This window comes from Sceloporus occidentalis, unplaced genomic scaffold (assembly GCF_023333645.1).
Source record: "Sceloporus occidentalis isolate IW3139 unplaced genomic scaffold, rSceOcc1.0.p SCAF_28, whole genome shotgun sequence".
NCBI lineage: Eukaryota > Metazoa > Chordata > Lepidosauria > Squamata > Phrynosomatidae > Sceloporus > Sceloporus occidentalis.
In genome coordinates, this window is record NW_028317008.1 from 2096410 (window position 1) to 2107822 (window position 11413).

General features: G+C 37.7%; 2 protein-coding genes across 2 annotated transcripts in view; both read left to right on the forward strand.

Annotated features, from left to right (window-relative positions):
• Window positions 1–1434, forward strand: part of LOC149299415 (sodium-dependent phosphate transport protein 2A-like) — a 34959-nt gene extending 33525 nt beyond the window's left edge. The window contains exons 11-12 of the mRNA XM_089485984.1: window positions 651–775; window positions 862–1434. Coding sequence (XP_089342110.1) covers window positions 651–775; window positions 862–1434 — 698 coding nt within the window. The remainder of the gene's footprint in view (window positions 1–650; window positions 776–861) is intronic.
• A 1826-nt stretch (window positions 1435–3260) lies between these two features.
• LOC149299416 (epithelial sodium channel subunit alpha-like) lies at window positions 3261–10760 on the forward strand. The gene is made up of 8 exons (XM_089485985.1): window positions 3261–3826; window positions 3976–4163; window positions 4772–4935; window positions 5548–5723; window positions 7669–7726; window positions 8496–8554; window positions 9072–9147; window positions 10452–10760. The coding sequence occupies exons 1-8, from the start codon at window positions 3261–3263 to the stop codon at window positions 10758–10760; spliced, it is 1596 nt and encodes a 531-aa protein (XP_089342111.1).
• The last annotated feature ends 653 nt before the right edge of the window (window positions 10761–11413 follow it).

Consider the following 11413-nt stretch of genomic DNA (forward strand, 5'->3'; position numbering starts at 1 on the left):
TACATCCGACAGTCTACAGCTCCTGTGTTTCTCATCCCTAGTTATATTGGATTGTACATTAGAGAAATGGAAGAAAAGACTTGTGCTTATACAGTATACAAAGAGCAGATTACTGTGCATTCAAGTGCATCACAAAAGGCATGTTTTCTCAGTTGAATATTGTAACTCCCCAGCTTTAATATTCATTTTGAGGGGCCAACCCCAGTGAGCTTTTCCAGAAGAAGGACTGAGCTTGCCATGTTCCTTTGGTTAAATTGGTGAGAGGACTTCCATGTACCATCTATCGTTGGAAATAAAGTGGGAGAAACTATGCCTTTCCTCAATGTCAAGAAAATGTTGTGGAACTCAAAATGTAACATTAAATAAAAATAACACAAGCGAAAAGGTGATGTTCATCCCAATTATGGTTTTTACAGTGGATGTTCCTCATTAAGTAGAATGTCTCATACTGTTAGTGTACTTAGACATGTGACAATAAAAAACTATGTAGGCACAGTGACCAGATCTGTCATTTCAGACAGAAGACCTATGAATACGCTAAATGTGGTATGTAGAATTATGTATAATTAATACCCTGTACCAATATAATTTTAATTGATTTTATTTGTTATGCCTCACAATATAATGTATACCATCTTTGATTTCGTTAGGAATTGGAGTCATTAGTATTGAACGAGCATATCCTCTCACACTCGGCTCTAACATTGGTACAACCACAACAGCTATACTGGCAGCTCTCGCAAGCCCTGGTGACAAACTAGCCAGTGCCTTCCAGGTAATCTGTATTATATAGTTTGTGTCCCATGTTTTTTTTGCACCGGAAATTGAAAGCAAATTAACCAATTTCCATTTAACCCACAGATTGCTTTGTGCCATTTCTTCTTCAACATCTCTGGCATCTTACTGTGGTATCCCTTACCCTTTACGCGACTCCCTATTCGCATGGCGAAGACCCTTGGAAAGCGTACAGCCAAATACCGCTGGTTTGCTGTTCTCTACTTGATCATTTGTTTCTTGCTGCTGCCATCCCTGATTTTTGGCATTTCCATGGCTGGTTGGCAGGTTCTTGTAGGTGTTGGGGCACCCTTTCTAGGTATGCTGTTCTTCATCGGTGCTGTCAACTTACTGCAAATCCACAGCCCAGGCCGTCTGCCAAAAAGGCTGCAGACGTGGGATTTCCTCCCAGCATGGATGCACTCTTTAAAGCCTATGGATAGCATCATAACCAGTGCCACTTTGTGCTGTACTGACCACTGCACCTGTTCACAGAAACAGGAAGATACTGACTCTATCTTTGGACCTGACAGATCTCCAAAACCAAAAGCCAGGACGGGCTATGATAATCCAGCTATATCTTACATTGATGAGGCCCCGATCTCCATACCACCTGTGATAAGGGGTGATATCCAATTCCAGAGTGTTACACAGTTATAGTTTCATTTAAAGCAAGTACTTATAGAAGTCACTGGGGTACCATAATAGACTCGGCTATCTCAAAGGCTCACGTCAGAATCCGCTTCACTGTCATACATGTCAGAGGAAGAACCTTGTTCTCTTAATCCATAGCATAATTTAAAAAAAAAGAAATGAAACTGAGATGGCTATACATTTCATTCAAGTATGTATAGAATGTAGTGTGCATCTGTGAAATGTTACTGTATGTGCCTATGGAAACCTACAAGTATGCGACAGCGTATTATTTTTTGTGTAAATCAGCTTTATCCTAGCCTGAAGTTATAAACAATAAAACACGTAGTATATATCTTACTCATGCTTTGAAAGAGAATAAATGGTTTAACAGTTGCAGGCACTATGATGAATGATATCCCACGTGTCATTTGTTCACTGGGTAGCAGTCTTTGACTCTGGGAAAAAACAATCTTATGTGGATTAACCCTGATAGATATTGTACTAATTAGGAACGAGATGTAAAATGCTCTCTGTAAAGGTGTGGGAGCTCACGGTTTTCTTAATCCATCAGAACACAGGGATTATATACAGTGAAAAGGATTAGATTTGTTGTATGACTAGATGAATCCACTTTCTTTCATGCAGAATTGAGAGCTGCGTAAGGAACATGTTTAGTAGCAGTTCTGGTGAAATCAGTGGTAAATGTACATGCAAAGAATTCATAATTCAAACCGATGGTGCTGACTATAAAAAAAAATGTATACGTATAAGTAATTTTATGTGCAATTTTTAAAGCCAGGTCTTTGTCTATCCATTAGTATTACTGTGCGCTTAGCATCTCTCCAATAAGGTCTAAGAGCTAATGAATTAATAAAGACATCAATAAGTTATTGTGTGACATTTTCTTTTCAGACGTATTATTTTTTTATGTCTTGGTTAATTTAGAGAAACATGCCAAGGGACACAAAAAGAGCATACTGTTTGGTATAATAAGGAACTAAAGTCAATATTATTTAAAGAAAATAAAAACGCTGCATTGGTAAAGCAGAAAAACACAATGGGGAAAAAAAAGAAACACTAGACAAAGAATACTGAAGTGAATATCATTAATATCAAGGTTTGCATCAAATTGACACATATGAACATATTGAAGACACATATCCATTTACTAGTTTAACCCATATGTACTGTATATTTACATGTTTCTTCCTGCACTGCAGTTTTAAGATTCTGTGGAGAATTATAGAAGGTTTCCAGCATATATAAGCATGATTATTACAATTATGTTGTGATGTGTAACCCGAAAACATTTTTGTTTTCTATCCCATCGCTATGTATCCTGTTAGATGACATGGCATGCTTAACTGCTAGGAAGCAAGGTGGACACCACTTGCGTTCTTATTTAAGTTCCTGGAAATTTACTGGATTTGCCTAAACTGGGTGGCATATACACCCTGGCTTGGGGGTGGTGTGGTAAGTACCGGTACAACTTGTAAGACCTGTTTGCTCACAATCTGCATTATTGCCCCTACAGTATAGTTATCCAGTACCCTTGAAGAAGCACCCTCTGTTTCACCAGATGCTGGGTAATCACAATGAGAATTATGGTTAAAAAAAAACAGCCGGACAACTTGAGTCTATCTATCCCTGGCCGAACAAAGGCAACGTAAAGGATAATTTAAAGCTGGCACCCCTGAGTGTTAATTATTTTCCTGCTAATTAAGCACATGGTAGCCTCTCATGGGATATTAAGTGAAGTACTTGACCTATATAAACCAAAGCTTCTGCTCATCTCAATACACTGACGAGGCTGGAAACTCCACTCTGAAACTAGGTGTAAAAGCAGCTACATGCCGTATACCTTGAAAGAAGAAAAGCTATGTGTAAGAGCAGACAGGAGCAGACAGGGAAAGTCTGAGCTAACACCCATGAGCTTCCAACAGAAAGTTTCTTTGCGTACAATCTGCAGCCGCACTCTGCGTCATACAAGCGCACATGGAGTGCCCAACATTATACACTCTAAGAGTCGATGGAGGAGCTGTTTCTGGTCGGCATTCGTGTTGCTGGTGCTATGCTGCATGATCTGGCAGTGTAGCCAGCTGACAGCCACCTATCTACAATACCCCACACAGGAGAGGGTAACGTTGGTTAATAGTGCTGGACTACCTTTCCCAGCCATCACATTATGCAACCTCAACCGCGCTCGTATGTCTCAGTTGAATGCCTCCAAGTATCAATCTCTAGCTAACCACCTATCCGCGGATAGTGATGAGGGCACTCCTAAGTACGATGCAAGAGAAAGGTACCTAGCTTTTGCACTCTCTCAGTTAAGTGCAGAAGAACAAATGTCCTTGGGGCACCAACTACAGGACATGCTGATATCCTGTGTCTTTCATGATGAAGTCTGTGATGAAAGGTGAGTTCTTCTATTTAGATTTTACGTAGAGTAGTATTGAATAGTGTGTGGTTAAAGATCATGCCATTGAGTGTAAAACATTGAAAGTTGATTCATTTTGTCCATTCTAACTATAAGAACTTGCATTCTTGTTTTTACTCTTGGTTTAGGACGGTGTTGTCGATGTGGAGAATCAGGATAACCTATCCCTTTTATTTCAGCTTTTTTACACCTTTCTTAAATCCTAAACTTGGAAGCTGTTACACCTTCAACGGGCTGAGACACAGAAGTCTCCAGGACACATCATCTGTGAAGCCAGCGGCTGTCCTGAATGCTACCAAAGCTGGATTTAGTTATGGTGATTTTCATTCTCATTATAACTTAACCAAAACATAAGTAATGCAGTAATACTTTATAATTGCCAGTGAATATAAGTGCTAAGCTGTGTTTGCAGTAAACCATTTAGCACTTAATGGGATCAAATCACTCTGTTGTAGTTGCCTTGCAAAACAAAATTCATTAAGAAGTAACATATTTGTAGTTATATCGCTGGGGGATCATTGCTATAAGATCGTTGCTATTATACTACTTTCTTAATTCATAAGGTATGTTAAAAAAAATAATAAATGGTACACTTTTAAAAATAACCCTACTCCACAAGATTGCTGCCCCCAGTAACCGTCTAGGTGTGCCCGTTTCTACATTAGATAAATCCACCTATCAATATGAACAAGGCTGGAGGAAAGATAGAAATATTCCATAACTATAAACCACTGATAAATTACTATTTGATTTTCCTCTTAAACTACAAGGCGCACTCTAGATTAAAGGAACATAAATTAACTAGTTGGTTTTTATTTTTCTAATACAGGGTTTGCAGTAATTATCTCTGCATTTTTGGATAAAGCGATTATCTTCATTCTCTTTTTTGCACAGGATTGACTTATCTCTTATTTTTCCCAACAGGACTTACGATGGAGCTATTCATAGAGCAGAATGAGTATATCAGTAGTCTAAGTACTGCAGCTGGGCTAAGGGTTGTACTGCATGGACAAGGGAAGATGCCATTCCCAGAAGATGAAGGAGTGAATGTTCCACCTGGTCAGGAGTCAGACATTGGAGTAGTGAAGGTAGTATAAGCCCATTATTCAATATCACTTGACCAGATACCCTGAAAAACAACAATTATGGCTCCTATATGGGCCCAGCAATTAGGAGGGCCCCACAGTGCTGCTTCCTACCACTCACTCTCATGCTAGAGATTATTATGTCAGATTCCAGCGCCCTGATTCTCTTAAAAATGCAGGGACCGTTCCTAAGGACAAAGGAGCCCCGCAAACCCCGCTGTCCCCAGGGGGCAGCCTTCCAACAAAGCTTATGTAAAATGCATACCTCCCATATATAAGAACTGGCACAGTCCTACAGCAAGAAATTCTTGTATTAGAAAATTGTAACCCCCCCAATATCACCATCAGCTCCTCTGTTAAATAATACGCCTTTCTAAAAATCTGTTTATGTACAGGTTACCGTTCAGAAATTGCCACAATTAAATTGTAATTTAAAAAAGTAAATAACGGAACCAGACTGAGCTTTTGACAATAGTGCTCCTTATAAATCTAGATAGATAGATAGATAGATAGATAGATAGATAGAATATATATAAATAGATATAGATATATACATAGTCTGCATATCAGTAAAAAGGATGTAGCCCAAAATATATCCATTATTAATTGTTCCAGGTTCATGTCAAGCGGCTGGCGAAACCCTATACTAGCAGGTGTAGCAGTGGGGAGAACATCAGGAATTATTATGCAGATGTATATGGGACAGACTACAGCCGAGAGGTGTGCACTTTGTACATTCACCATAAGCTTTTGGAACGTATCATGGTGCTGCATCAGTTATACGTCATCATGTATCTTTGTTTGCACTCAATGCATATCTGAATATTTTGGTTTTTCTCCTACCATTTCATTAAAATGGAAAGTAGGTTTTTTACTTAAATTATTTTTTTCATTTGTATAAATATAGTCGTCATTATGCTGGTTGAAGAGATCAGAGATATCCCTTGTATCCAGAAGGCTTGATCGCTCAAGAGGATCTTTTGTCAGATGGCTTGCCACACACTTTGGTCACCCAACCTAGGCCTAGTCGGCTTAAGCCAGAACAAGTTGCTGTTCAAAAGGGGTTGAACAATTGCAAACATTTTATTTTAGAAGGCAAGTTCACTCCTACAGATTTTTAACACAAGATTCTCTTGGTAATAGAATATTGATAAAATGTTTCATTTTTAAAAGAAATAAGAAATTGACTTTATACTGATTTTTTCCCCATAGTTAAGCAACTTCCACAAACATTTATAGAGTACTCATTATTAAAATGGCAGCAGATCCTTGTAAAGGTTAAAAAAAAAACAGGGGAAAAGATTAATCCTCAATATGCCTGTTAAGATGATAACCTCCTTCACTTCTTACTCAGATCAGACATCTGGTTAGTGTCCAAAATATCAGCCTTTTTCATACCCCTTCAAAGAATAATAAATAATACCATAAAAGGCATGCCTCAGCATTTCAGACACAGAATAGTTTCTCCTGGCATAAAAATGAATTAAGTATCACCCGTAACAAATGTTTCCGCTAGATGTTTTGTGTTTTTAATAGAAATCTACCTGATATATCCATATACATATTAAGATTTTCTCTTACCTGAGATCTATTTAAAATAATGCAGATTATTCTGTCTTTTCTGGAGTTCAGAGGCATTATTAAGATAAAAGTCCCACTGTGGCAACCATGTCAAGGCAGCCATATGAAATACATAAGTTAGTGTAGGGAATATAACATTTAAGGGGCAGTTAATATAACTTATGTGACTTTCTCCCAGGCTTGTAAGAAGAGCTGTGCCCAAGGTAAAATGATCAAGAACTGTGGTTGCAGAATGTGGGAGTTTCCAGCTCCTCCAGGGCTTGATGTCCCTCTGTGTAACATCAGTGAACCATCCGTTAGTAAGTGTGCCAATCTGCCAACCCAGCTCATCCAATTCCTATTCGTTTTCCTAACAACTGGTGCCTTATCTACTCTATTGGCAGATACCTGTGTGGAAATGTATGAATATAAACTATCCCACGATCAACTCAAATGCCAATGTCCACTGCAGTGTGAGTGAGTATCTGCAATCATGTAATAGATCTATATTCTTTCCTTATACCCATAAATGCCTAAAGCCCCACAACTGGTAGGTACATTTTTTATTATCATTATTATTATGATTCTTCTTTTATTAGTGTATTATTTGGTGAAGTAAAAAATTGTAGGATAACGCCTAGCATTATAAATCTCACAGAAAAACTGAAAAAACTATCCCTTTCATAATCTAAAACTTCACTTGAATTAAATAGATTTCCCCCAAAACGTTTTAATGAAAATATAAACCAAATAGTTCTACAGTGGGCTACCCATATAATTGTGACTAGCTTATCTGCTCCACTTATCTCCTTAAGTGTGATGTTTTATGGGAAGCAATGACTAATTCGCTAAATAAACATTCCAAATCAAGCCTGGGTTAGAGCTATACTACTTACATTTTTGTTGCGTTCACCATTTTGCCATTCTTTTCATCTTTTACTATACTTTTTTTTGTATCATCTTGGTGATGATAACCATTAGAGAAACATTACTGCAGAGTACTGTATTTATTTAAATGGTGGGGAGGTATAAAATGGGCATTAGTTGAAAATGTGGAAATCTTAGATATTAAATACAGGTGCCAGCATTTAACCATTCCATTATATCATTTGTGCTTTAGACAACCGCCTGGTTTGTGCTAAACAGATGTTTCTTTCACTGTCTTTTTCCAACCAGGGAAGAGAACTTTGAACTCACTATGTCTTCATCACAGTGGCCCAGCAGCATGTACTTGGTAAGCCCTGGTATCTATCACAAACAAGGAACAGAATAAATATCAACATAAAGCTAAAATACAATATACACAATGGCAGGAACAAAGTGAAAAATGCATCCAGAATAGCCATCTAAGTCAGAAGAAAATAATACAGACCAGTATTTAGGCATGAATGGCCATTTAAAGCTACATGCATAACAATTTGGCAAATGAGCTAACAACACCATGCTTAATAAAGTGTTTAACAGCTAAGGGGAAGAGCTACTCCATGAATTTATTGTTCAGAACCCCATCCCAAAACAGTAAAAGGGCCCCGGGAACAGTAAAAAGCCCCAAGAGGAGATGTTTCCTGTTCATCCTTGAAATCCCAAAGCAAAACAGGTGATGGGTTGTCATCTCATTATAGTTAACGATGCTAATTTTATCCTGAGACCCTGATTCCTGATACTTTCCCGGTTAAAAAGGCTTGATTCCATAACCGTATGTTGTGTGGTGTTAGTTGCTAGTATGCACAGCTATTTCATGATGCACTTTAGAGGTCTTAGAATAAGAAACATAATACATTTGTTGGTCTGCAGTATACATATCCACTTTCAGAATTATTCCATTTGCATTCAATGGAAACGGCAGAAAGAACACAAAGGGGATATGGTAAAGCAACGATTAGTATAAATGATAAAAAGGCTTAGATATATTTTGGATGTATCTTTTACCAACCACCCTCACGCCATGCACCTACATACAAAGTTTGCTTTTCATATTTGAACGTCTCATTTTATATTTTTAGGACTCTTTCGCTAAGCGTCTCCGCAGCAAAAAAGGATCTCAGCGTATGCAAACTATTAGGTAAAACAGATAAATATGATGCATATCTCTAGAGCTAAATGGAAATAACTAAATTCCATGCTACATAGCTTATATAGGATGACAATGCTTGTAAGTCCAATAATTTCATTATTATTAAATAAAGCACGACACAGTGTAATATGTCAAGTATTTTTGTTCATCTGAGGTTGAATTTAACTCATTTTTAGACCTGCTAAGGAACATAATATTATTTTGTTTTATATATGTATCTATTTATATACATTTCCTATTTATATGTATGCAAAATAATTTGCCTAAGCAAATCATAGAAGTCTTTGGAAATAAATGTCTAAAATACTAAGTAAACGGTGATTCAGCAGCTAATATGTGTAGTAATGCAAAACAAAGCAATCTATAATACTAATACTGTGCAACAATGGAGGGTAACAGATACCTTTATCGCTACTGTCTAGCAACGTGTCCCGAATGGAGAGCCTTTTAGATACACTAGTTGTAAGTAATATTATTTAATCTGTTATAATTTCTTATTTCTCAGAGACAATGTCGTAAAAGTTGTGGTTTATTATCAGCAGCTTAACTATGAGCTAATAGAAGAGGTCCCTTCCATGCAGGTAAGGGCAATAAGCTCTCTCTCTCTCTATATATATATATACACATATACACTATATGGACAAAAATAATGGGACAGTTCATTTTGAAGGTGTTCAATGAGGTTGAGGTCAGGGCTCTATGTGGGCCAGTCTACAGTAATTCTTCTACACCAAACTCATCCAATCATGTCTTTATGGACCTTGCTTTGTGCACTGGGGAACAGTCATGCTGGAATAGAAAAGGGCATTTCCCAAACTGTTCCCACAAAGTTGGGAGCATAACATTGTACAAAATGTCTTTAGCACACCAAGACATTTTGGACAATGCCCTGACCTCAACCCCATCGAACATCTTTGGTTTGAACTGGAACGAAGATCGCAAGCCAGGCCTTCTCACCCAATGTCCCCAGAAACATTCCAAACCCTTGTGGAAAACTGTTCCAGAATAGTGGAAGCTGTTATAGATGCAAACGGGGTCCAACTACATTTTAATGTCTATGTAGTTTATGTATTTAGGATGCAATGTCATAAAAGTCCCAGCTGGTATCCCCATACTTTTGTCCATGTAGTGTATACTGTATATGGCAAGAAGTCTTTCTAACATCTAATGATGTTTCGAATGGCCATTGACTTGCTGATAAGGCCTTCTTTACCATGGGGAAATGGGGCATCGCCCCAAGCACCGTCTTACCTTATGGGCCCACAGCAGTTGTAAGTTTGGAGGGCCCACAGGGTTTTTTCATATTTTTGACCATTGGGCAAAGAATGGAAGGTAAAGGGTAGGCATTGCTAAGATGCATACCTTTGTTTCAGGGACAATTATAAGACGGAAATACATATGGGCTTAAATACATATGTGCACCTCTGTATACTGTCTATTGTTGAGTTATGTCAGTCAAACTAAGTTAGCTGAAAATGTAAGCGCTTACCAACAAAACATAAAATGACATTGGAAAAGTTCATATTTTTTAAAATGGTGCAAAGGTGTTTTAACCCAGGGCTATGAAATATAGGTATAGGCATTCTTCTTTATTGACATCAACTTTCTCATGCTGTCACATGAGGGAGCAAGATATACCTGCCCAGGAGGACATTAGCTACAACTGTCACAGCTTCCAGGGCAACACTTTGATCTGAAAACCACAAATATAATTTGTCTTAGAAGCCATGTTTTAACCACAGCACACTGTGAAAATGTGTGCATGTTACAATGGTATCATTAGGTCAAGTGTAGTATTTTTAAACATAGTTAACACTATACTTAGTTTAGATAACTTTGTTTGAAAAAGCAAGTTCTATATTCATGTCATTTTGTTTTCCTGCAGCTGGTGGACTTATTTTCTAGTATTGGAGGCTTGGTTGGTCTCTGGATCGGAGTCTCTGTCTGCACAGTAGCAGAGTTTTTTGAGCTGATACTGAACCTTTTGACATTTGTCATTCATCAAATCCCAAAAAGAGATCGGGAGTCACCTGAAAATCCCTACATAATTCCACAACCTGAAGCATGTTCTCTTGTATCTCCAACAAATCAAAGTTTGGCATGGGACAGTATTGATGATATATCTAGTCTACTGGGAGAACACTCTGAGGACAACCAGAGCATGAACAACCCATACGAATTTTACGATGTATGAACAGAATGCTGTGCAATCCCAAAAATTACATACATTAGATATAAACTTTGGGAGTTCAAAACGTAGAAGATACTGCAGAGCTCCGGTGTTTGGGGGTATACAAAGCAACTTGAGTTTAACTGTTTAGATAAAAATACTGGGATACAAGAAACATTAAGATGAGAAAAGTACCAATAGGTAAACACCAAAAAATAAAGGTTGTCAGTATGTAAAAAGATGATCATAATACTTTAACTCAATATCATTCATTGACACTGCCAGAGAATGATCCCAAAATAAAAACTTCTGACCTCATTGGAAAACCCCAAGGAAACCAATTTAGCTCTTCTGGTAGCTCTTTAACTCCTGGGTAATTTGTTCAAAATTAGGCATCATGCTGGGAGCTTCTCTTGTATGTTGAATTTCCCAGTACTCTGAGTGACAGTATCCTTGGACGTGACATGAGTTACCAAAAAGTTTAGCACAATCTAATGAAAACCCAAGTCTACACTTTTGACCTATATTGTGTATATTCAGAAGGATGCCACCTTCTGTATCGCTATACAACACTACATGCCTTACTACTGACGGCACTTTCCAGTACTAGAACAAAGTAAGCAGTAACCCAGCAATAATATCTGAGCAATAATATCACCAATTAGTTATACAATGTG